We start from the raw sequence: 26523 nt of genomic DNA on the forward strand, positions 1-26523 counted from the left end.
TTTTTCTTGTCTTGATGTAAATTGGGAAGCATGGCTCACAGACAAGTGACTCCAGAACCTCTTTCTGGTGTCATTCTGCTCTACGTTTGACTATTTGGTACCCTTACACAAAAGGCATTAGCTTCTTTGTTCACAGATATAGGTTCTTACAGCTCTTCTTATCAAAATGCTTTTGTAGTGCTTTGTTCTCTTCACGAACTGCCACCGCTTTCAGTAAGTCTGTGCCTTTAGTTAATTCTTGGATGTTACAAATGTCTGGCTAAGGCAAAAGTATGTCAGGTGTTATCTACTGCAGGATGTTCAGCTTGTATTACAAAACAATAGACTTGTATTAGAACAGCTGGACTGCTTTTAATCACAAAATTCTGAAATTAATTGTCATTAGGTAAGAAGCTGGGTCAGATCCAGAGAGCTACCAATGGCTGGACGACACATCAGCTACTTTCGATCAAGTAAAAACTCAAGTCGTGGAAACGTTTGATTTCCACAGCAAAAGAGATACAAATCCTATAGCACCAAGAAAGGGTTCTTCAACAACATATTTCTTTGTGTTTGTAGCAGTGGCTGAATATGAAATTATGTTCTGGTGTTTGTGCATTCATGGGAGCATTCTCTATGTGTGTTAAAATATAGTTATACATTCCTGTGTGTCTCCTCTGTCCTCTCACATTGATTCTTCTACCCCTGAACTATACCTGCAGACAGCAAGGACACAGTTCAGACTGGGTTTGAGTTATACATTTCTATCACTGCAACACAATGTTTGATCCCTGTAAAGAAAAATAGCAATAGGCTAAAATTGTTTCTACATTCAGATCAACCTGCATTCACAGGTTTAAATAATCTACTTGTGTTTGAATGAGACAATGTCAATAAGTTAAAGGATGAAAATATAAAATACCCAAATTTAGTCATTATAAGTATGAAATGAGCTAGAATTCAAAACATGTCAACATAGATGTGATTTTGTTTGTTTGTAAAGAAATTATACTTGGATTGCTGCCCTAAATAGCTGAGATGAGCTCAGGTGCTTGCCATAAAACCTCTCACATGTTAACAATGCCTTCTGCATTGAACACAAAGAGCAAGGTTTGTAAAACAGCTCAATTAGCTGGCCGGATCTTCATCTGAAACGCTCAGCTCACCGGGAGCTGAGGTCTCAAACTGATTTAAATCCAACAAAAACAACAACCAAAAGAAAAAATTAAAACAGTAATGAGGTTTTAGAGGAGGGTGAGACCCCGTGGCCTCACTCCTGAATCTGCAACTTGGCAGTGGACCAGTTCAGCTTACTTTGATCACCATTGTCAAAAGGCCTTGACACAAACTTTTAAAAAACATCAGGACTTTTGTCCTAAAAACACACTCACAATCACACATACTTATCTTGGTTGTCTCCCCCGCCTCCTCCTTTGTAATTCTCTCGTTTGATACTGAAATATTGAACATATATTTGGACATTTCTTTTTTTTATTCTATTCATCATGACTCTCTTAATGCCTTTCTATCTCTGTCTTCATCCTTTCCTTCTTTCCTCTTCTATTTCATTTTAGCCCACTTTTTGTGGGTTGGTAGCGCGCACGCCCTGCTCATACGTGATCCGCTGGCTGATCAGATACTGCGCTGCTTGTGTGGCGGCTGGCGACCCTGTTATGGTGACTTTACGGTTCCGAGTGCCGGGAATGAACTCCCCTTTTTTGGAGATCTGGATGCGGGCTCCTGTCAGCTCCTGGTACTCTACCAATGTTTTCCCTCCTTTCCCCAGGATGGCTCCCACCAGATTCTCCGGCACAGCGATTTCAACCACGTCCTTGGCCCCATCAGCCAGCTTCTCTGTTGCCAATAGGGAGGAAGCCATCAATGGGGATGAAGCATTTAGGTAACCATTGGAAGCTCCAGTAGCAGCTGCTAGTGAGCCCAAGGAGAACCCACCGAGGCCTGTAGCGGGGTGGCCAGCACTGCTGGAGGCATCATTAGCGTAGGAGGCCAATAGGTTAGCTGCAGCAGCAGCAGCTGGGTTAGCACTGGCTGCAACTGCAGCGAGAACTCCAGAGGCAGCTGCAGGGTTGAGACCCAGGCCCAAGGTGTTAGTGTTGTAGCCATAGCTGGCCAGTGTATTCAGGGCTGAGGTGATGGCCAGCAGATCATTGCCAGAGAAACTGGACATGGTGGCAGGGAAGGCACCCATTCCTGTCAATCCAGCCTGACCCAGAAGGCTGGAGGCAGTGGCTGCTGCTGCGGCTGCATTGGGCAGCACCTCGGCTGTGTTGGCATAAGGGGAGCCGGTGGGGTTGGAGTTGGCCACTGGGCCGGAGACGTTGGAGTAGCTGATATTCAGGCAGCTGCTGCTCTGAGGGTCCTCCTGGATTTTCTGCACAATGATTTCCACAGCTTTACGGTTCTGTTCTGGTTCCCCGCTGATGGTTACCACTCGCTCCTGCAAGTTGATGCCTTCTGGCTTCTGAGAGAGCTGCACCCAAGCGCCCGACTGCTCCATCACCGCTTTGACTGTGGCACCACCCTTACCAATGATCAGCCCAGCTGTACTATTGGGTACAATCAATTTGGCCTGCAGAGAAATAGAAAGATTGTGGTAGCAAAAACAGGAAATATAAGGAGGATTGAACAGCATTAATGATTAACAGATAGAGTATCTCTAACTGAGTCAGATTACTACACCAGCCCTCGTTTTACTCAGCGGTTTGTTAATCCCAGGGGTTTAGGCTGCAGCTGCCACACTGCCTCATGGTTCTGTCTAGCTATGGAAGACTGCAGGTAAAAATAACCACATACACTCACATTTTCCTGACCCTACCACACTGTAGGTCACAGACCACTGAACAAGTAGGATAGGTAACTGGTACACTGCTTTATGTTCCTATTTGTTACAAACATTTTCAATGGAAACCTTTGGGAAAGGACAGCTGCTTTAAATAACTGCTCATCATATATTTGGATGATTTGTTTGTATTCCAGAACTAAACTACAGTGAAATATTATTTAGTTCTCTGTGATTTTTGCCACAACAGGAACCACACCAAGGTTTTTTAGTGACTGCCATTATTCAGTCTCCACTAAGGATACAAGAATAGGGTTCCAGCTGTTTGTTTCTTTTCAAGGGTCCAGTTGTTCATTGATGTAAAATGACCTCAATGGCCGCACGGAGTCTTACCTGTTTGACGCGGTCAGGGTTAACCGTGGTCTGTGGTTGCAATATGCTGACAGGTTCTGGTTTCTGGGCACTCTGGGGCATCTCACGGACTTTCTCCGCAATGAAGTTGTGGACACTATTGAGGGCTTCGACAGTCCCCTGTATCAGACAGACTCTTTCAGTTGTTCCTGTGATAAAAGAAGCAGAAGAGGACAAGTATAAGCAGTGGATAACAATTAAGTCCTCTGAGTGGATACTTGGCAAGAAGATTCAAGGGATTTGCTTGTGGCTAAGCTAAGATCTACATTTATAATAGGAAGTCTTTGCTACAAATAATGGTCTTCTACATTAAACAAAGCTATTCTTCTCTCCCTACATTTACACAATCAACTGAGAAACAGCTGAAAGAGTAAACACTGCTTAGTTAGTGAGCCACAGGGGGGGAGAAGGATTCCTCTTCAATGATGTAACACTTACAGTGCTGTGATCCTGAGCCTGTCCTTGCCTTGAAGCGTTAATAGACTAAACACACATTTGTTCTTCCTCCAGGCTTTTTTCTACGCCCACATTGACAACGCAGCTGGCATTCAGTTGCCATGGTAAAGCGCCCAAGCCGAGCAAACAGGTGATGCGACACTAAGTCTTTTATATTGGTTAGCGTGATTTTTACAACACTCTCCTTTTCATGTAGCCATCTTCCTGTCTTGCTCTTGGCAGCATCTGCCTTTTCTTTGTGAGAATGGAAAATGTCTCCAGAATTTATTTTTTTTGTCAGCTTGACTTACAACTTAAATCTGTGTGCAACCTGAAAAAAAAGTTTGGATTCTGGGTGTGATTGAGTAAAATCTGTAAAAAGACCACCTGATGAGATGATATTTAAGAGATTTGCTCTACAAGTCTGCATCTATCTTCTATCAATTTACATGCACCAAGGATTGAACAGAGAGAAAATGTCAGATTCAACTTGTGTAATGCTAAAAATATGTTGGATATTGGATGTGGACAGACTGTTGGCCAGTTTAAGCATCACAAGAACTGATAAGAAAATGTCTGTTCAAAACTTGAAGCAACACACAAAGCATTTGAGTTAATTTCCTTATTAAGCTCTGGATGACAAGAGGAACATTATACACGTCAAATAATCTTTTCAGATCAGATCTAGTCTGCAGTGTTATCGTCCTTTCTGCAGGATCTGTGGACAGTCTCTCTTGTGTTTTTCTCTATACACCTGCTCACTAGCAGCTTATGACTCCTTGCCCAAGGAACATTTAACATAGAGGAAATGAATAGCCAATGTAAACGTAACATCCTCTGCATCACCAATCAATATACTGTCTGCAATAATTATCTGCTAAACAGTTACCATGGTGAGAAAAGAATATGCATGACTAAACAAGATTTTTTTCCCATAAATTTTATCGAGTCATTTTGCAATGACATGTGGAAGTTTTTAAACTTTCTAACTTCCTGTAGCAGTGCTGCAACTTCAATGTTGGCTTATGTGTAAGCAGACAATGGACATCAGTTTTTAGTTGTCTTAGTTTGATTTTCCTCCTCTCTTTGCAGAGCAATAATATACAGCTGAAACCATATGTTTACATACACAGTATAAAAAGACAAGTTAGTTTTTCTCACTGCCTAGGATTAAATCGAAATGTTTTAGCTCAGCAAGGACCAGCAACATTATTTTTCTTTGCTAAAGGCTAGAATGATGAGAGAGAAGATTAAAAAATACTAGGTCAGATTTTTTAGGCTGGTTTGCTCTCACACACAACTTTTAAGCTCAGCCAACAACTATTCTTTGGGACTTTGTGACAGCCAAACCTTAATATTGCCTCTGATGTTTTTGAAACTAATTTGGTGGTTTGCTTAGAGTCACTGGATATTTAGAAGACCCATTTGTGCTAAAGCTTTAATTGATGAGTTGTTTCATTATTTCCGCATAATGTTTCCTCTCATGAAGTCATGTGTACCATGACGTGCAACAGCCCCTTCCAAAGTGAAACACACAAAACATGATGATGCCTCCCTCGTACTTCACAGTCGGGATGTTATTCTTAGGTTTTCAAGCTTCCCCCTTTTTTCTCCAAATGTGATGTTGGCCAAACACTTAAATTTTAGACCACATGTCTTCAAAACTTTGTCCCTTAGTACATTCGCACACTGCAATCTGGCTTCGTATGTAGCTTTTAGAGAAATGGCTTATTTCTGTCAGTCCATATGGATGCAGGACTCATTCCACCGTCTTATCAGATTCAGCCAGCAACTTCACAAGGTCTTTTGCATTTCTTCTGGGGTTGATACGCACATTTCATACAACAATACATTCATACCTGGGACACAGAACCCGTCTCTTTCCTAAACAGTTTGACATTCACGTGATCTTTTTACTGTATTTGTTAGAAAGTATTTCAACAGATGACCATGGCCTCTACAGGCATTTGAAAATTATGATATGTTCTTTGCTGCGGTTTATTTTAAGTATACAATTTCAGTTAAGTTTAGTTACCTTATCCAAAAAGGGAAAACACTTACTGACTGCCACAATATTTCCTGTTTGTGTTTTAGTGTTCTTTTAGAGCCTTGTATAATCAGCAAAGTACTCTGACATAGTGCTGTCCCTCCCTGTCACTAGAAGTAAAAATGGAACTTTCATGTGCATACAAAGGTTCATCCACTAAATTACTACATAGGAAGCTCTTTAGATGTTGTGTTTTTTCACACCAAAATGTTTAAAATGTTGTGGGTTCTAGATTTTAAATGAATAAAGTAAGTTTAACACTGTTATTTTGTAAGAAAATGAATCATGATCCACTACGGACGGGGTACACCCCGGGTAGGTCGCCAGTTCATCACAGGGCAACACAGTCACATACAGAACAGACAACCATGCACACACACACTTACACGTAAGGGCAATTTAGAGAGACCAATTAACCTAACAGCTGTGTTTTTGGACTGTGGGAGGAAGCCTGAGTACCTGGAGAGAACCCACGTATGCACAGGGAGAACATGCAAACTCCATGCAGAAAGACCCTGGCCGTATAAAAACTACAACAAACATCCCTTTTCTATTAATGTAGGGTAAGAACAAAATGCATAAAGAAACAAAGCAAAAAAAAAATAAAATACATGACTTAGTAATTGTCTCACACTGAGCAGTGTGTCTCCATGCCCCCTTGGATGCTGAAGAATATGAATTGGGTCATCTTTAGCTAAGCAGCACAGAGAAGATGCATAGCCCTGAGTAATCTTGCTTATTGCTTTTCTTCATTTTTCCAGCACTAAATGCTGAGTGAGGAAGTTGCTTTGCTTGGAACAGTAATTTCCAGTTACACATCTATGCAACCCAAAGGCTTTCAAAAATGGACATTATATCCCCCCCCGACAATAAAAGTGTTCAAGCTGAAGCAGAAACTATCATATGTTTCAACAACCTTTGCCGTTGATGAGACGCATTAAGAGGACATGAAACTGTCTGGATCTCAGAATAATCTCCATCCGTTTTTCACTTCCTGAAATGTTTGCATCAGCTTTTGCCTTGCATTTGTCTTTAAGAGTGAGGAATTTTGTAGTAATAGGTGTGCACGTTGAGTCCCACTCAGAGTTTGCTCGTCCTTTTGCTGTCATGAGGGGGGAAAAATGTGTCAGGGCCCCAGAGAGCGCACATCTCTGGCTTTAGCTTTCCCCACAAGACCAAAGCCTCTCACGTTTTCTATCTTGATACCAAAGTGCAAAAGTTCCAACACTTGTCAGCCAGCTGGCAGACGGTCTCAGAGATGAAAATCTAGCACAGAATGAGCTTTGTTTGATTTATTAGGACTACTTACACTGCCACACAAAGAAAAGCCCCCATAATTACTGTCAACACAAACTGAGCTGAAACATTTTTATTAGAAATGTCAATGCTGAAAATATTTATCATGTCACATTGTTGTCATATGGCATATCTGTAAAATGTAAGCAGTCATTTCAAACTGTGAGACCTTATTGCAGTCTTCCATTTTCAACAAGTTAATCAGAAACATTTGCGGATTACATCACACCCTGGCCAGAGGTTTGCATATTTCATGTGACCTTCTATGAAAATGAAACATAAACCAGCATATTTATCATAGCCATTTGTTGTCACGTAGTCCAGTGAAATAGGTCGCTAAATTACAGATGGATTTGCTTTATATTTTCTAACAAATCGTATTTTTCATTCATAAACAGCAAGTAAATGGTTAAATTTCTTTTTTTTGGGACGTTTTTTTTTCCTGCAGGACAGATTATATCGATATCTGGTCAAGCACTGCACATAAAGGTTTGTATAAATCTGGCTATTTAAATTATATGTTGTATTTTCCATAGCTATCTTTGTGGTGTATAGAAGAGCTTTGTCTGTAAGATGTTCCTTAATCTAAAACTAATGAAGTCATAACAAATAACAGAATTTCTCCAATCAAGATGCTTTGAGTTCTGATTTAAACCCAATATCTGGTTATAAATATTTTTTACACGTACCTTCTGCTGTATTTATGTTTTTTGAATATGTATAATTACATAACTCTCAGAAACATCGATTTATGCCTACTTGACAGCTGACAAAACTGTAAATCCGAAATTTAAATTTTAAAGAGGAAGGAGTGGAACATGGGGTAACAATGACCTTTCAACCTTCCAAACACAACCGGGTAGCACTAAACACCACTTTCTGCAGTGTGGAAGTTATAACTAAGAAAGTAAGGTTAGTGAGGTGTATAAAAAGGAGCTGCTGCTGCTAATCCTTTGGCTTTTTGTTGTGTCAAATGTTAGTAAATTGGTCAGGAAGGTTGCAACAATTAGCAACAAAATTATTTGGTATTTAACAAGTCTTTCTACCATGACCAGTCTTAAAACATTTATGGGAAGACCATGCAAGGCCATGTGTTTGCGTACATGAGAGAAGTCGCACCAAATACTTAGGAGTCTATTTTTTACTTAAACAAAGCCAAGGATATACTTTCTTTAAACTGTTTAGAACATTATTAGTAATTAGCACCGCTAGGGTAGTTAGCATCACTGACTGTAACAGCAGCCTCTCCATGTATACTCTAGATTTAAAAGATTCACATGTTTTTTCTTCTAACAGACCAATATTTCCAGACCCTACAAATTCCATGGCAGTTAAAGGAAAGTTCAGAAGGAAAACACTAAATAACTTTCTGTAATCCAGCTAGCCTCCCTGTTGTTTGCTGAAGCTCCTTGTTGCTCATCGTATAACAAATGTCTTTTATTTTCTCTCTATCAACATTGAAATATTTCCACAGAAGGCCATGCAGAGCATCAAACTGTTCATTCTGTTATTTACAGTAATTTAAAAGAAACACATTTCTGCCTTGGCTGCTCTTTCACGCTGCTACAGAGAGCTAGGCTTCAGCAAGTGCTGGTCATTTCGCGCCTTTGTCGTTTTGTACCATTGCAGTTTTGGTCATTTTGCACTGACTTTGTTAGGTACAAAAATGAGCCGTCTGCTACATGATGTCAATTCGTACCAGTTTGGGGAAATTTTATTGAATTAGCAAAAGAGCTAATTGATCTGGAGCTGACTTCAGCAGATTCCAGGAAGGCTGAACATATTACAGCGAAGCTGCTTTGTTTTGTTCCTTTGGGCTCCAAACCACTCTCTGTTGTGAAACATACTGTCAGCCTTCTGGAAGTCTCAGAGTTAAGGTAAGGATGTACATTCCCTTGGGAATACACACAGAGACTGATGTTTACAGTTAGTTATGCCTACTGCTAACACAAGCCATTAATAACCCAAAATGACAACTTCAAATAATTTTGTCATTGTTTAAAATGAATAAAACAAAGTTCAACAGTGACTTCTCCCACAGATACAGTGGAACGTCACATTGCTCCTTATATAAATAATTAATTATATATAATTAATTAAATAAATATATTAATTAATTAATTAATTAAATTTTTAATCAACAGCATTTATTATTAAGGAATGCTGTTAATTAAAGTTTGTTAAAATAAAATGTGTTAAAATTGACAACAGCAGGAGTTTTACAGAGACAGACACCAGAAATTGGCCACAGACGTCTGATTGGTGTATCTCTAGATTAAACAGCTATATTGTTGTTTTTGCTGTTGCCTCAACTACTTTGTGAATGTCATCTTTCCAGCCTGGAACTCAGAACAAGACGTGAGGTATATTCAATGAGTGTGGTTAAAGTTCTCTTCTAAGAAGAAAATTGAATTCACCCTAATGTTGGAATTCCAACTTAAAGTCAGAGGGTTATCACCAACCCCAACCTCAAGAGCCAATATGGCTACAGCGAGCATAAAACATGGCTACAGTAATGTTTCCACTTTTCACTAAAACAGCCCCCCAGAGAGCATTGCACAGCCTCTGTTGGTGAACGTTTTGGTCTAGGGTTTGGGTGTACAAAATGTTAAGAAATATTTTCTTACGGTATAATGTTGCCATCAGCCTTCTCATTGAGAACAAATGCTGGCAATTCCCACAGGTTTCCTGACACGGTTAAACTGAGTATGACATCATTCTACAATCTGGGTTCCAACGTCTGAGGTAAAGCAAACACACCAACAACCCAATATAATACAGCTATGCTCCAAACTAAAGTAATTTCCGCTCTTCCTTCTTTAGTACAGCGGCTAATGGTAAATTAGCATTCCTAAATATCTTTATGAAAAACAGGACTAAAGCAGCAAAATCCAGATGTTTAAACTTTAGGTTTACATTAAACACTTTTCCTAACTCCACCATTCAAGATAATTTTATAAATGTTCTGTTAAAAAGTCATCAGGTGGAAACTGAATAATTTCCCAGGGGGATTACAGCTGCTTCTGTTTAAGGCTGTCACAATCATGTTATTTTAGTAGACACTTAATTGTTGTGCAAATTATTGCAATTAACTATTCAATTCTCTTTCTTGGGAGCCACTATTATGGTAAAAACCAACTAACAATTTATTGATTTAATTCAGCCTTATAAGAAATAACTGTTATTTACTGGAAATGTATCATTCAAATAAGTTTTTTTTTTTGCCTTTGAGGCCTTGTAGAAAAATAGCATATTCAGAGTAAAAGTCGCAACTACATGCCGTCATTGAAAAGGCAAAATGTAGAACTTGTCTATTTCTGGTTGTTTTATCCGTCTGTTGCTATGGAACGACATGAGGATTAATATGCTAATTAATATCTTGGCAATTAGTATTTCAGAAACGCTGGTGTTGTGTCACTTTAATCAGTACTTTACCAATCACAAAGAAAAAATCAATAAATGAAATAAATGAATCCCAGCAGTTAATGTGCTGAGTACTGCATTAAGCTCATACACCAGGTCAGCGGACAGTCTTTCTCTCTTAAACAAGATGTTAGCGTCTCTTGGAAGAACAACAGAAGGATGCAACAAAGTAACAACTGCTTCTGATCAAAGTTGGACCACGATTCACCGGAGGCCCAGACAAATGTGGGGAAGTAAAAGCTCGGGTTTCAGTCCATTTAAAATCCCTACCCATGACGTCCTCTTAGAAGTAAAACTGCACATAAATGAGCATCAAGACAAGCTGCCTTCGGAAAAATTTTTAAATAGCCCTCCTTTTTCTCTGCTTTGTTTTACAAAACCTCACTGTTTGATTGAGTTTTTATGGTGTTTTTATGACATTCCTACAACCTTTCTGAATGTTGTGCTGTAAAAAATAAATAAATGCATGTATTTGGCTGGTGGCAAACTGCAGAAGCCAAAAGGTTAAAGTTCAGTTTCTATGTTTAAGTGCAAATGCAGAACTCCCACAGCACTTTTTCCAGCTACTTAAATATGTGGATCTGTGTAAGTAGGTGTATGTAGGTGCTTGCATGAGCAAAATGCAGCGTACAAGTGGGTGAATGCGTAGTGTGTCATGTTTATTGCATCTCCAGTAACTCAACAATGCACCAGAGAAGATGGGCTCGAGCCAGATAATGAGAAGATATCAAAATTAGCACCTAGGTGCAAAAAGAAACCATGCAAAAAAGAAAGAAATAAAAACGTAGGTATGACATCATCCCACTTGGCCCAAACTCTGCTAACTACTAGGAACCAAATCTAAGCAGAACAATGATCAGCAAGAAGGAAAGAGGAAACTTGGCATGTGTTCGAGCAGCTTGAGTACTGCTCGGAGAGGCTATTTCTGGGCCTGCCCCCTGTCCCCTTACTCTCCTCATGCATCATCCACTCCCTTCACTCTGTCCATTCATCCATCTCACTAACTGCAGGACCCAGTTGTACACTTCCCCATTATGACATTTAATTCATGTTTGATTTCTTCTCCTGATGGGTGGGTGATGTCAGGAGGGTGGGAGTCTAACTGTGAGCCCTCATAGAGAGATTTCAGGAGAAAATGGCTGCATTGCTTTTTGATCCTTGATTGGTTTGGTCTGCTGTCATGAGAGTGATCGGTCAGGAGTATGAACCCTGTTAATATATAATTAGAATGTTTGCTTTTAATGCCAGAGATGCACCAACCTAACTGGCCTATTTTTCCTTGATAGACTATAATCATTAATCAGGAGGTCAAATACTGATATATGAGAATGTTTACCCTATTCTTCAAATACTTAAAAAAAGAACTCTGACAATTTTCAGTCTATTAACACATAAACCAACAGCCTGTATTTTGACGCACTGTTTTGAGTTTAATAAAAGTCAAATAAAGTTGACGGACATGTGCTTTGGTGCATGAACTGGGATAATCTTGTATTAGTTCATTTTGTGGTGGTCTGTCTTGTTCTTGGTCCCTCTCTAGCAAGCTTTTAGCTTTAGCCTCCAGGACCAACTAATCTTGATTTATACTAAATGAAGAGTTATCGACTGCAGGTAAGATTCTAACTGCATATAACATTTTAACAGCAACTCTTTTGAAAATTCTGATCTATCCCTTTAACTCTGAATTTGTATTTGCAAAAAGTTTTCCACACTAGAGTTTAAGTTATTATAACTCATACACCTGGTACACGTCTTTCTTTTTTCTCCCAAAGTTTTCAAGCTGCCCATACTTGAGACAAAAAGGTTTAGCCTGCACTGACTCCCACAAAGCAGTACTCTTCTGTACAGCAGCAGCTGTTTCATTTTACTTGTGTGGGCCAGAGTAACCACCCAATCAAACTCCCGCCAGCTCCCTCTCCCTGAACTCCTCTTCTCACTCATCACAATAATGAGTCGGGGGATGGTGGTGAGCAGGTGGTGGCCTATGAACAACATTCATGGCTTAAAGTGGGAAATAAGGATACATACGACTCCTTTTATGTGTTCAGTATCCGTGAAGCCTTCCCTTAAACATAGCTCTCCTCCCATATGCATAACACCCTTCATCATGGCGAACAAAAACATTGTGGAAGATAAAGTAGAAGAAAAGTATCTGCAAGCACATAGCCTTCTTGTCCTCTCCCCAGTGATTCCTTGTCGCAGTCCAATCAGTGCAACAAATAATGCGCACTTTCTGAAAGAACCTGCCAGATTTCAATTATGTTGTTTTTTTTTATCCAGTAGGTACTGTTATATTCTTTTCCTGCAGATAATAGTACAGAGTAGGGATAGGCCAGTTACTCGTATCAAGGTATACCAAAGTTTTAAAAGGTAAGGTGTTAAAACCAATACAATTTCCTACTGTTCTGACAGTGTAAGGTACTTTTAAGGGATTGCTAGATAAAGTGCCAGAGCTGAAGCATTGTGATGCTGTGCTGCCACTTTCCGAACCCCTGCTGCGCACTGCCAGTCAGCTATCTGAAAGAAGGCACTTTCTCCTGGCTTACAATAAAGAAAATATGTGTAGTTTGTAAATTAGGATGGTCACAAATAACACAGAGAAAGGAAATTTTAGGAGCAAGACATATCTATCTTAATAAGACACTTATATTGGTCTCAGAATGTTTAAGAAATGTAAGAGACAATCTTCTTTTGAATATAACAATCAATGTGCTATTTGATTTTAACAGCAGTAGGAATAATTGTTGCCTTTCTGCTTTAAAAATAGCAAATGTATCATTCTTATTTTGTGTGTAAATACTGTGATGCTGTCATATTTTTATCACAGCAGCCCATGCCTACTACAGAGGTTCATTACTCAAAGCAGTCATTTAGAAGGCAGATTGCATTCTGGGAAACAGTGTTTTTTGCCTTTGTGACCCAGTAGCAGTAGACATTTCATAACATGAAAACATCTGGATTATGTCCTGAATTGATACCTCATTTGTTAGCATGGTAACAAATTACAACTACTTATTTCTCACTTTAAGCATCAGTCTTGCGTTGTAAATGTACATACAGTTAAAAAAAGTCTACTACAACATAATGATTATTTGCTTCTATTTGTTATACAGAGAACATCTGGACCTAATAAGCAGAGAGGCGCTTAGCACCTGTTATTTTCAAAAGACTCACAAGCCTCCACTGAGGCATGAAGGACGAACTGGCAGGCTCCTCTATGAATCAAGTGTTTGGTGTTTGGAGGATAAGATGTATCGGTAATGACCTCCACGCTGACAGGGGTCACTGAGCTGGGAATCTTTCTCCTGCTGCCATATTTGAGTGATATTGTCAGGTAAAATTAGTCCTTTGGATATACACCTCTGCATAGCCAAACAGTGACTATATTTAGAGCAGTATACAGTAACACTCAGGCACAGATATTTGGTGGATTGTCAGGCAGCTCTTTAAAATGCATAAACTCTGCAACCTTGATGTAAAATTACTAGTTGTCTTGGAAGCTTCATGACTAGGTCACAAGTGTGACAGCAAGATTAACAGTTTGATACATGCAATAGTTCTCTTGCTGTCAGGACCCACATTCTCTTTGTTGAGGAGTTCCTTTTTTGGACCTTAGAGTCCTAACATGGACTCATCAGTCAGTTTAATTAATGGCCTTCAGGCCCTCAGACAGTGGTCATGTGTGTGTTACAGTTTCTCAAAGAAGCAATTGTTAAGGAAATCATGGAGAAAGCAATGGTGCAGGATTTAGCTATCAGGCAGTACTTCAAATAGGCATAGGCGGGATTCTGATAACAAGCATTAAAAAGGTACAGTTTTACAATCAATAGAATATTCCATCATACTTTCCCAGCAATTTAAAGTCACTTTTAAGAAAATGCCAGAGCAGTTTTTTACATTTATGTAGATTATTAACTCCCCTTCCCCCACCTGTTGCTGAACACCACCAGTCAACAGGCTGGAAGAAGTCTCCTGAATGTCTCCCTTGCTTACAGCAAAGACAGTTAAGCTGTTTGGTAATATTTCTTGCTGCAAAAGACAAACAATCATGGTGATGTACACGAGGTGCATCTATTTAAGGTGCCAATTGCAAGCAAGCTACCCGACCAAATAGCCAGACTAATTATCTGTCTAACATCAGCTCGTTATGCTTGTGTACAAGAGTATTAGGGTCATTGTATATAAAAATATAAAAATAAATAATGTGGCCACGGAGTAAATTTCTGCCAAAAAACTCATCTCTAGATTAATTTCACATATTTACAAAACAAATTTGGAGATTCTCTAATGTCAATCAGTTATTTTCTACCACTTATTCCATAGTGGGTCGCGGGGGAGCTGGTACCTATCTCCAGCAGTCTATGGGCGGGAGGCGGGGTACACCCTGGACAGGATTCTCTTATGTCAAAAAGTAAAAAATATGCAAGAAAAAATTGATAATCTTCTATGATTAAAGACATTAGTTTATGCATGTGGCGCAGACTTGTTGCAGCTTCTTCCTCACAGTCTCAGGCGTGTATTCCGGACCTGGCTTGAGGTGTTCATGGCGAGTCTGCACCCAGGAGGTATCTTTCTGATGCAGGAAAAATGTGGATGCACCACATACACTTTGAAAATAATCCAGGTGCACATTTTTGGCGGACATTTACTCTTCCGTGGCTACATTATTTTTTTTCTTGTATCTACAATAGCCCTAATGCTCCGTCATACTTGTGTTACTCTTTAAAGAGCAGAATGGAAAAATGTTTTGTCTTTACAAAGACATTTCTACAAAATTTAGTAGGTCTTTATTATAATTATATTAATATCAGGTGTATGTATCAAAATCAAGATAACAAATATATGTTACAGCCACAATTATTATCACTGTAATAATCAAAATGGTAATGTGTGCAGCCACAGGAATACTGTAGATAACATTCCACAGTAGAAAAGACATGATACTTTAAAACCATGTAATTTTTACATCATATATATATGTCAGATGGCTGTTTGAATATATCCGTGGTGTGGAAGGTAAAGGAGTGCCATTCATCGCTATTACTAAGGTAACACTGTTTTGAAGCTGCTGGCAGCTTAAACGAATACATAACCAGGCTAACAGCATTAGTTTGTTATGTTTTACTTCATAAAGGGCAAAAATAAAAACAAAAATATTTACCTGTAATATTTAATATTGGGCGGCACAGTGGAGCAGTTGGTAGTATTGTTGCCTTAAAGCAAAAAGGTCCTGAGTTTGAATCCCTGTCTAGAGTCTTTCTGCATAGAGTTTGCATATAGAGTTTGCATATAGTTTGCATGTTCTCCCCATGGATGTGTGGGCTTCTCTGGGTACTCCAGCTTCCTCCCACAGTCCAAAAACATGACAGATAGATAATTTGGTCTCTCTAAATTGCAGTTAGTCTTGAATATGTGTGTGTGCATGGTTGTTTGTCCTGTGTGTCAATGTGTTGCCCTGTAATGGACTGGTGACCTGTCCAGGGTCTACCCTGCCTCTCACTAAATGACTGCTGGAGATAGGCTCCCCCGCCACCCTGCAAGGATAAGCGGGGAGTATAGAAAATGGATGGATTTTTTAATTTTTTAATTGTTTTAGCAGCAGTATAATTAATTGTTGCTTTTCTGTTTTAAATAAAACACATTAGCTCATGTCATACATTTTTGCTTTGAATTTTTCATCAAATACACTGAAACCGTGATATTTTTACTTAAAGTAATCATACTTGGAGAACCTTATACCACACAATGCCTGGATTTTGTTTGCAATTTAAAGGAAAATTAATAAGCAAACCAAAGGATATTACTGATACAAATTATGTTGAAAGTTGATATTAGGAGTGCAATACCATGCCATGGTATTTCAGCTCAAGGTTTGAACAATGGGCTCAGCTGAAATGAACACCCCTCCACTTATTGTTTTTGAACATATGATAGATGATTAGATGTTAAGAAAAATGCCATGGCGCTGCAACAGACTGTCACTGGTGAAAGCGAAGAAAATGAAGCGGCCTGTCAGATTCCCTTGAGTAGCTGATCACAAGTCAAATTAACAAATCTCTACTGTGTGTATCTCTCTGGTAATGTTACGCCAGCAGTTCAGACAGTTGATACACATTTGAAAGCGATAGATAGTTGCTTCTAGATCCCAGCTGGTCAGATCACAATTGTAAATTCATATAATGACACCAACATGTTGAATTGTCCCCAGATTGATCGGAAGTCAACATACTTTGTACAGGTAACACATGCAGATCCATATTTAGTCTCGGGGATGTGAAGATGCTTGGGTTTACATTGTTTATAATGGCTGTTGCATATAAAAAAAGGCTGCCTAGGCTTCCTAGTAAGCTAAATGATGAGAAAATATTTGAGGCCCTCTTTTACCAAGGCATCACTCGCCCAGCTGCCTGATGAGTTGGAGGACTCCTATATAAATCCTGTATCCTATATCTTGTATATAAATCTTTCTGATTTATCAGTTTAAACGAGCGAGTGAGTGTTCGTTCTTACCGGGGTAGAAGTCTTTGGATTTGGACAGCTTAATGGTGGCACCCGTCTCTTTCTGCAGTTGTACGATGGTCTGGCCACCCTTGCCAATTATAGAGCCGGCTGCATAGCTGGGGATCAGCACCTTCAGGAAGTACTCACCCTCCTCTGGGGAAAAGACACACAAAGTGAGAAAAGGGCCACATCGTCTACAGCAGCTCTACACATGATCATATACATCATGTACATAAATAAACATAAAAGACACATTATCTTCAAAATATGTTTAATGTCATGCATGAATAAAGGTAATAATATATTCATGTTTTTCTAAAGAAGAAATATTTTCAAGTATTTTGAGCAGGAGTATTTGTAGCTTTTACATTCTATTAGCGATTGGTTGCATGTTCTGCGTCCTGTCCCAGATTTTCATGTAGAGTAAACGATGACCTCCTTTCCAGTTTGCTGAGGTCTAATTTTAACCATTTTCAAGGAGTTTTAGTAACACTGAATAAATACCCGTCCGTGCTTGGTGTCAGTAATCCTGCTTTATGCTGGAACCAAATCCCAGAAACCAAAAAGTCGGAATGTAAAAAAAAAAAATATCATTAGATGCAAACTATCAGGACAAAACACAATCAAATGCAACTCTTCTTCAAGCGGCTCATGAGTAGTCACAAAGAATTATCCGTTGTAATTAACCGACGTGTGGAGAACATATGGGGAGCAATCCTGCAGATTTGTTCAAAGAGTATAGAGCCAAAATGGTTTAAATCTCCTCCATTTTGGAAGGGCTTTTGTGGTTTAAAGTGGCTTTTAGCAGTCACTGATTGACAGTGTCACTGTGCAGCAAAATGTGTTTCTCGCCTTCGCTTGGGAGAGCTCCTTTTTCTGCAATCTTCTGCATCCCACTTAGAAATCAGTAAAAACCTAGAAACTCCTCATCACACTGAGTGCAAACTACGAAGGAGCAATCAGCCACATTTGGCACTTGTGCCCAAACGTTATTGATTAACTTGACAAGAGGGCCATAAAACCAGATAACATTGTGAGGTCATGGTGAACATTCGACAAAGGTGCACACTTGAACTCCAGCACAGACACAAACAATCTCCTCTGCATGCTGATATGGATGCAATGACGTCATGTTCAATCTTTCTTAACTGCCAAAAGGGTTGACGTCAGTAGAGCGGGCAGGGATGTTACAAAGCACCGTCCACCTTCCTGACCACATTTCTCCCACCTTCTCTCCAGTGTTACATCTGACATTGAGTCGTCACAGTCTGTCACCATGTTTTGTACTTTTTGGAATACATTGAACACGGAGGCTCAGCGGGCGTGCTGGAGACATGGAGGATGTGGGGGGGATGGGGGTTGGGGTGTGTAGGTGGACTGACACAACCTGTTGCCTCAATAATGCACTCATTAGATCTAGATGTGAATGAACATGGCACTGTGACATAGGGAAATTTCACAGACCACATAGCAGATCTTCTTGTTGCATTAATATGCTCCTCATGTTTCATTCAGATGCAGGTTTGGTTTCGTGATCACTCGTAATTACTGGCTCTGACAAATATTCACATATTCTGTGCCATGATTGTTGGTGGAGTTTTAGTTTGGAACTAGAAAAACTTACCAATCTCAGTATGACAATCTAAAATAGAACATTTTTGGGATATTTCATGTGTGGAGAAAAGCTGCTAAATCGTTTTAATAAAACGAAAAGCAGATACACCTAAATGTATCTGATCAGATTTCTTGCTGTTATCATCCTTGATCTCTTTTTGGATACCTTAATCTTGTGCAGTGTTGCAGTCAGCTCTTTCTTTTTCTCTTAACATAAAACACAAAATGACCTTGATGGAAAAATAAAATAACAGCCATTCGCTGTCACTGAAAACCTCCCGTGCCCTTACTCCTATTGCAAGATAAGTGATGGCTTGCCAGCAGGAAAAAATGTCATTAAATGATTCTTGTTACAAGATCCCAATATTCCAAGACCTGTTGTTGACAGACAAGCCCAAACCCACTGCGTAACTTTCTGCTCATCTTCAGCCGGAGTGAACCCAGCAGGGGAGAAAGCCGCTAAGATTCCCTCTTTCACCCTAACAGCGACGTTTGGTGTCATTAGTCAATGATTATTTCTGTCCCAGTGTCTGAGATCACACTAACAGGTTTTAATGGCGTCATGTGGTAGAGTAAACATGGCAATTTGTCGCCAGGGAACGAGAGCAGTGGGGCACATTGGGAGGGTGAGCCAGTGGGGTGTTAGTTCAAACCCTTGCTTTCAGTACTGGAAGGATGGCTGGGAGGAGAGACACGGTCTCTGAGCCAAATGCATTTAGTTAAGTCACTCAAGGGGGGTGGGTCAGGAGGAAATGCCTTGTGACTGTCCTCCCCTCCTTCTCACAACCCTTCCAAGTACCCATTCTGCATTTCAATGGACTAACCTGCTCCTGACGGGGAGCAAAGACGATGGAACAAAAATGAGTCGTAACGAACAAATGAGCCTTAAGATGTATGAAACTACTCATGGTGCAGCCTGATGGATAAATTCAACAAGTCAAACAATCAGAGTTTGAAGCTTACCCATTCTGAGATCTGCTGCTTCTCAAGTCCTCTGTCAGATCGCCATCAATGCCGGGGCACAGACTCTAATGGGGTTCCTAACATTAGCCTAGGCATAGGTGCAACGGTAGTGTTGAGGAATGCGGCCAGTCGACCTTTTTTCACCGAGGTCTTATTCATCAGTGGGTGCAGAAAAAGAGATTTCACCGCAGCATCCAAGCCATGCCTGCAGCTGGCCAGAGCCTCAGTTGTCTGAGAAAATGCTAATGCAGGCTCAGAGTGTTTTCAGTGAAAGACGGCACGCATTGTTCAAGCCTGCATCGGTTTGAAGGGGGGGGGGGTCTTCCCTGCCGCATCACCCTTTTCACTGCTCTCATCCATATTCATCGAGTAGCCTGTCCGTCTGCAGCAGCATGCAGGACTGACAACTCAGGCAGCCAATGGCTGGCCCCTATCTTCAGGACGTCATGTCCCCACCCCCCCGACGCCGGTCCCAAAAAATTGAATTTTCTCTTCTACTCCGCCTCTTTTGACGCAGCACTATAAAGTACAGCAGTCCATTCAGTCATTCTTTTCAGAGAAAAGTAACAAAGGTGAAGTGGCTGAAGGAGTGGACGGCAGCGGCGAATGAGGAGGCTCGCACAATAACCTTCAGAAGTGGCTGAAAAGGTGCATGGAGAACATAGCCAGATGATGGAGGAGGTGAAGGAGGAGTGATCTGAGACGGCGTGCTTTACGCCACCCACCCTCCATTCCTCTTTTCCCCCACCCCCAATTCCTGAGACGGCCATGTTTGAGAGGGCGGAGGGGCTCATCAACCATTGCAAATGGCAGTGCCGCAGAATGGTGGTGGGGGGTGATGAAGCCAATCACTACGCCTATAAATCTTACACCGAGAGGTATCTTAAGTGACTGAATGAGTGTAAAAACTGCAGTGTGTTGTGTGCATGTACCTGTTAGTGGACACGGGGGTCCGGCTTCGTTTAACAGTGGATTCCAGGGAACCTTCACACAATGAACTCTCTCCTAGTGGGTGCTGATCAGTTGTATCAAACCTTAACATTGTTATCCATTTTTTTGGTGTTGAAACAAACACCTTCCAGAGAATTCTAGCAGTCTTACTGACAGAGAGATGCTCCTCTACATAGCCTCAGATTCCCTGTGGACTCCACTTTGTCTCAGGGTCTATCTGGCTCCTCTTTTCTCTTTGCTTTGCTCTGTCTTCATTACTTTCGCGTCCTCCTATTCTCTGTTTTGCTGCCACCTGGCAAATTCACAGTCTGCTCACGTCACATCGCTCTACAAGGGCACCTGTGTCCTTCCCTCCAAAAAAAATAAAATAAATAAACAAATACAAACACAGCTCACATTACTGTGCCAGACTTTCTATTAGCAACATATCGAGATCATAGCACCCCCAAGCAAACAACCTTTCGGTAGGCGCGTGCTTGCCAGCAACGTGGGCTCACAGTATGGATAATTTAGAGAGAAAAAGAGTGAATGAAAGATGTTCATTTTGAGGAGAGAAGGGCGTAGCTGATAAAAGAGGAGTCATTTCCCTTATTCAGTGTCCATGGCTCCTAATGCACTGCGAGGGGGGCTCAGCTTTGAAAGAGCACAGGCTTTCGTCTCTTTGTTGTAACTGCCAGTCATGGTAATGATTAGTTGGGTTGGAATAACGTGATCAATATCAGACGCAGTCTTGGGGCTGGTGATTACAGGGGTGGCTGAGGATTAGCAGGCTGTCTAACACTGTTGTCAGACAGGCTGAAGAAGAGCACGGCCGCATTAAAATACAATACAAAGATCACTGTATGAAAATGATTTCCTTTTCTTCAATTTGTTTTTTACTAAATGACAAATTCCAGTAAATATTTAAAAATTTTAGGACTGCTCCTTGTAACTCTTTATTCTATTGTTAATGTTACACTATATGCAAAATATGCATTTAAGCAACCACCTGAAATACCAACTCCAAATTAATTTAGATGTTAAAACAGAACAGGAGAAAGTTTCTGACACTCTGTACCTGAGCACAGGCAAAATGTTCCCTGTTAAATTAATAGCATGCAAGTTAGGGAAGAATAAATAAATACTCATCAAAATGAATTTGAAAAGTTTTTCAAATTTTGAAGCTATTGTAAAATTATATTTTAACTTATAATATCCACTCATCCTCCAAACTTTCTACTGTGCAGGGTCACTGAGGGGTTGCAGCAGTCAATGGGCCCAACAGGGAGTACACTCTGGACAGGTTTCCAGTCAGATACAGGGCAATGCAGAGACATCCGAGACAAACAACCAAGCAAACACATTCACACATAAGGAACGTTTAACCCAACATGCATGTTTTTGGACAGCTGAAGGAAACTGGAGTACCTAGACAAAACCCATGTACACACAGGGAGGACAAATTCTGCACAGAAACGCCCAAACACATTGTTTGAGTCCCAGGACTTTCTTGCTCGGAGGCAACAGCATCAAATCACCAAATATATGGATTATTAAGGTCTTTTCAGTTTTAATGTCAGCTATATCTGTGATTTATTGTTGTTTTGATTTTGATACATAGAGTATTACTCTTTTTTTATGAGGGTCACAAGTATAACAATCTGATTGCTAGTTGATTAGTCTGGCTATCTGCTCAGGTTGTCAGTTTGTAGTGGGCTGCTTGACAGACATGCTGTGCCACAACATGAATGTCAGTGATTTTTGTGACAGTTTAGGCAGTTTTGAACATTACACTGCTACTGCTAACTAGCCCATGCCTATTGCCTGTTGTTCATGCAGACATGCAGAATGGGCTGATAGGTGTCAACAACCAGAGTTGTCTGGTGATATGGCCATGATGTACCCTGCCTCTCACCTCTGGCTGCTGGGATAGGCAGACCTTCTGTAACTATGAACATGATTAAGTAGATACAAAAAAAGGAAGACTAGTGGACATTCCAGAGCAGACCTGTTCTCCTGCAGTGTCCCCTGGGATTGCTGCCAGGCTCCTTGACTGATCTTCTATTGAACATACTGTAGGATAAGACCTTGTTCTGGAAACTGCTCTCTCTTTACCCTGTCATAATTATGCAGCTTGAGGTTGTGAAATGAAAGTGCTGCTAATATTCTACAGAAAAACATGAAAGTGGCAAGACCAAAAAGCCAATAATATATGTGTGAATTATGTTTTATAACGTTCATCAAGCCTTTCTAACACTCACATCACCTGGTAATTGAATTTGAAAATCAGAGCCGAGTGTTGCAGGTAAATGCTGAAAACTCTCTGAGAAGCAGAAACGCCACATAAATTCTCCTTCCGCAGCTGTTTAAGAGGTGTTAATGGATGACATATGGGGTTTGGAAATGTTCTAAAACACTGGCTGGTGCCATCAGGGCTCCCATCGTGCCTTGCTGAAATTTCATTTCTGAGGAGCAGTGAAGTGCAGAAAGGATGCACTCACACTGTCAGAAATATGATATAATGCTGCTGTCACCGAACAAGGTACTGCTGGTGCAGAAAGAGAGAAATCTTAATAACATATGGTGAAAAAAACTGAGTGTTTCTCTGCAGACATCTAATTAACATTAAGTTGTTGAGTAAGTGTTCCCTGTGAGCTGCAGAGCATAACAGCCCAGCATTGAAATAAGATGTAGAGTAGCTGGAATCAACCATCATCCTCTGACTGCGGCTATCTGACATCATACTGAAAAATTAGAACTCATGCAGTGGTTCTTTGTGTTCTTTGTCACCACTAATCCTAACCATTACCTGCCAGTGCATGAAATAATTCCCTGTTTGTAATATCCTCTGTAACAAATGGCTGTCTATTTTGCCATACATCTTCTCTCACATCTTTTTAATAAATATTCCATGATTTCGGATTGGAATTTACCCTCTTGCCCTCTTACCAACAAACCTATAAATAACCATACTTGGATAGAGATCTGCACTACAACCTGTAATGAGTGTGCACCCTGAAGGCTTGTATAAATTGTACCTATTGGTTTTCCTGCTTAGCTGACCTTATGATTTAAGTTTTCACATCGTAAGAGCACATCAGCACAAAGAGTAACTTTTGAATTCACAAAGACCAGGATTTGCCTGAAGTAAGCAGCAGACCTCTGCTGCTCCTCATCAATGCTGTTGGAAAAACTTTTAAAAAAGAAGCTCATTTGGGTATGATTGTTGCACTGAGTAATTATCTTCCATGGGCAAAAGGAGAATAACCAGGACTGGCGCTGACAGGTGAGACCTTCCTTCTAAATGACATGATCCGGTGTTCCGGCATATTCCTGAACGCCAGCTTCACTATACCTTTAGCAGTTATCTGTCAGTAGTAGGGATGCTCCGAGAAATGGTCTGGTGACAGGTTTTTTTTCTGATTAGTAAACACACACCTCAGCTCTAATAGGTCATGCTGACATTAACAACACTATTTGGTGTGGAAGGTGTTACTGAGAGAACAACTCAAACTTTCAGCACCTGTGTTGTGTTTAAAAATGAAGTCAGTGAAAGCAGAAAAGCTGTAAGAAGCTTTGATTAAGGACACTATGTTTTCTATGCAGGCATGTCAGCTGTTCCTTCAGACTGCTACAAACAGGAGTTAGAACTCAGTAGATAATAGAAATATGTATGCATTACAGCAAACTGAGTCTTTTATCCTTTTGAAGAGTCTGATTGTTTCTGTTGTGGAACACTCTGGATGCCTTTTTGAAATCTCACAGCTAAGGGAATGATCTACTGTCCAGTATTCAGTTAATAATGCTAGGCATGCCGGTGACTAAAAGAAGATGATAAAACCAGTTTAAAATGTATATTTAGTTTCTGTATTGAACCTTTTGTGAAATCCTGTATAACTGCAGAGCTGTACAACACTGAAGAGTCTGTTTCACACACAATATGATGAGGCCACTTATAAATGAAAATAATTACAACAGAAAGACTTCTTAAGGCTTCTCTATAGTAACATAAATGACTAAATAATAACCTGACTAATCTACCTATGTGGATTATTATCAGCTCAATATTATTTCAGTTCTTAGTTCTAAGTTTCAGAATGAAAAGGTGTTGGGTATTTTGGCACTTCCCTGGGTGAGTGGGTGTATTTATATTTGTGAGGAACTCCCATGCAAGAATCGCCCCGTTTCTCTGTATTCTCTACGCCTCCAACTCTTGCTGTCAATAAGCAACGTTGTTGTTTTTTTACTTACATTGTTGCTTTGAGGAAAAACAGAATAAGAAAGTTCAAGAAAGATTTCAGTGAGTAATAAATTTGGGCCTATAACAGAGAGAAATCTTATGAACAAAGCTAGATGATTAGACCAATCAGTTCTATGATTCTCTACATATCTCCAGCTCCAGATGTGGAGCACAGGAGCTTTTTGGGATTCAGATTCAAAGCTGACCTGAGCTGAGGAGGCCGTTCTCTGAGTCAGGCAGCCTGTCCTCCCTGTTGGGATATGAAGCAACAGCCATAAACACTGGGGAGGCTTCCAAAGCGCACAGGTGCTGCGCTGGAAAAGCCAACAGTAGGACCCAGCCTGTTCTCCGAGCTTACATGCACTCTGGCTGCTGATACTGAGGGGTTGACTTTAGCACAGATTCCTACACCAACCTGCGCCTTCATGTGGAGGAGACACGGCGGACTAGCTGATTTGTGCTGCGACGTTCTTACCTCCGGTGTTGGTGCGTTTGGTACAGCCGGCCTCTTCAGTCGGAGTTTCCAACGGGCGTTTGCGGGAGTCCGGGTTATCCGCCTCCATTTGGGTCTGCTGCTGCAGGTTGTGAAGGTTAGGGTCTGTGTATATCCCGTTGTGGTCCATAGCTGCTGCTCCACCACCATCTCCACCACCGGCCATCATCATGTTTCTACCGATAAAATGTTCCCCCTGCAACCACCCTCTCTCTTTTTCTGACACAGACAGAACACGCAGCGCTCTCACCACCACATCCCCCCGGCTGGACCGCGGCCCCGACGCTGTCCACAGGGTCTCTATGGGGGTTCAGATGTTAAACAACAACGGGATCAGGGTCTCCTCTCTCCGCCGCGCTGCTGCTCCCTCACAGAGCTAAATATGAAACCCCAAAACGCACTGGTCGTTAATCCCGCATTTTTGCGCCTTCAGATTAAATAAAGCAGAAGCGCAGACGGAGAACAGACCCACGCAGCTTGTAGAAAAACAAGCTTTTTAAACTCTTCCTCACGACACATGTATCTTCTAAGTCCGCTGTGATGAGCGCAGCAGCTATTATTGTTGCCTTTGTAGTGCAAGAGGGGAGAAAATAGTTTGGGGGCTCCAGTGATACTACAGTGCCACTGACCGGCCAACAGGCGGGATCCTGCTCTATTGGCTGCTTTAACTCTGCGTCCGACTGTCCAAACTGATTAGATATAGAGATTTATTTGTTTTGTTTAAACCTTTTTGATGGAAAAATAGCAGAAATCTGGGAAAGTATGCTATTTTTCCATCAAAAAGGTTTAAACAAAACAAATAAATAAATATATATATATATAAACAATTTGAAATGTGGACTCGTCAGACCACGAGGGAAGGCTGGGGACGGGGGGAACCGTGTCCTGTCTGGCAGAGTAGCACTCAGAATTACTGTCTGATTATTGTCTGAGTGCCAAGAAAAAGCCCAACAGATTTACTTTCACAAGTGGAGCATAATAGCTAACGTTTTAAAGCTCTGCTCGATATTTATAAGAGAAACTTTATTAGAAACTGCTTTGGGTTTATTTCAACTGTTACGGAAACAGAAACGAAAAGGAAAAAATAAGAAGCAAGAAAAAGAGAAAAGGGGGGAAAAAAGGAAAAGGGGGGAGAAGGAGAAAAGACTGGAGGAAAGAAAGAAGGATGAAGAGATTACAAAATAACACCCTAGAATACTGCTTCTACACCTGCAGAATCATACATACCACATGACGTCGGTTTGCAGCGCCTCCTGAGGGATCAAAGGTCACAGGCATTCAATGGTGGCTTTTGGCCTTGCAGAGATTTCTCCAGATTCTCTGAATCTTTTGACATTATGAACTGTAGATTATGAAATCCCTAAATTCCTTGCAATTATACTTTGAGAAAT

The 26523-nt window shown here is 40.6% G+C and overlaps 1 protein-coding gene across 2 annotated transcripts; it reads right to left on the bottom strand.

Annotated features, from left to right (window-relative positions):
• Window positions 1-1549: 1549 nt before the first annotated feature.
• nova1 (NOVA alternative splicing regulator 1) lies at window positions 1550-25369 on the bottom strand. Of its 2 annotated transcripts, none has more exons than XM_047379051.1 (4): window positions 25115-25369; window positions 16902-17045; window positions 3173-3339; window positions 1550-2569 (listed from the first exon to the last, which is right to left on the bottom strand). In XM_047379051.1, the coding sequence occupies exons 1-4, from the start codon at window positions 25302-25304 to the stop codon at window positions 1550-1552; spliced, it is 1521 nt and encodes a 506-aa protein (XP_047235007.1). In that variant the 5' UTR covers window positions 25305-25369. The 2 variants fall into 2 exon arrangements, with proteins under 2 accessions (XP_047235007.1, XP_047235008.1); XM_047379052.1 differs by lacking the exon at window positions 25115-25369 and adding an exon at window positions 19470-19826.
• Window positions 25370-26523: the final 1154 nt, after the last annotated feature.

The sequence above is a fragment of the Girardinichthys multiradiatus genome, chromosome 11, assembly GCF_021462225.1.
Source record: "Girardinichthys multiradiatus isolate DD_20200921_A chromosome 11, DD_fGirMul_XY1, whole genome shotgun sequence".
Classification (NCBI taxonomy): Eukaryota; Metazoa; Chordata; class Actinopteri; order Cyprinodontiformes; family Goodeidae; genus Girardinichthys; species Girardinichthys multiradiatus.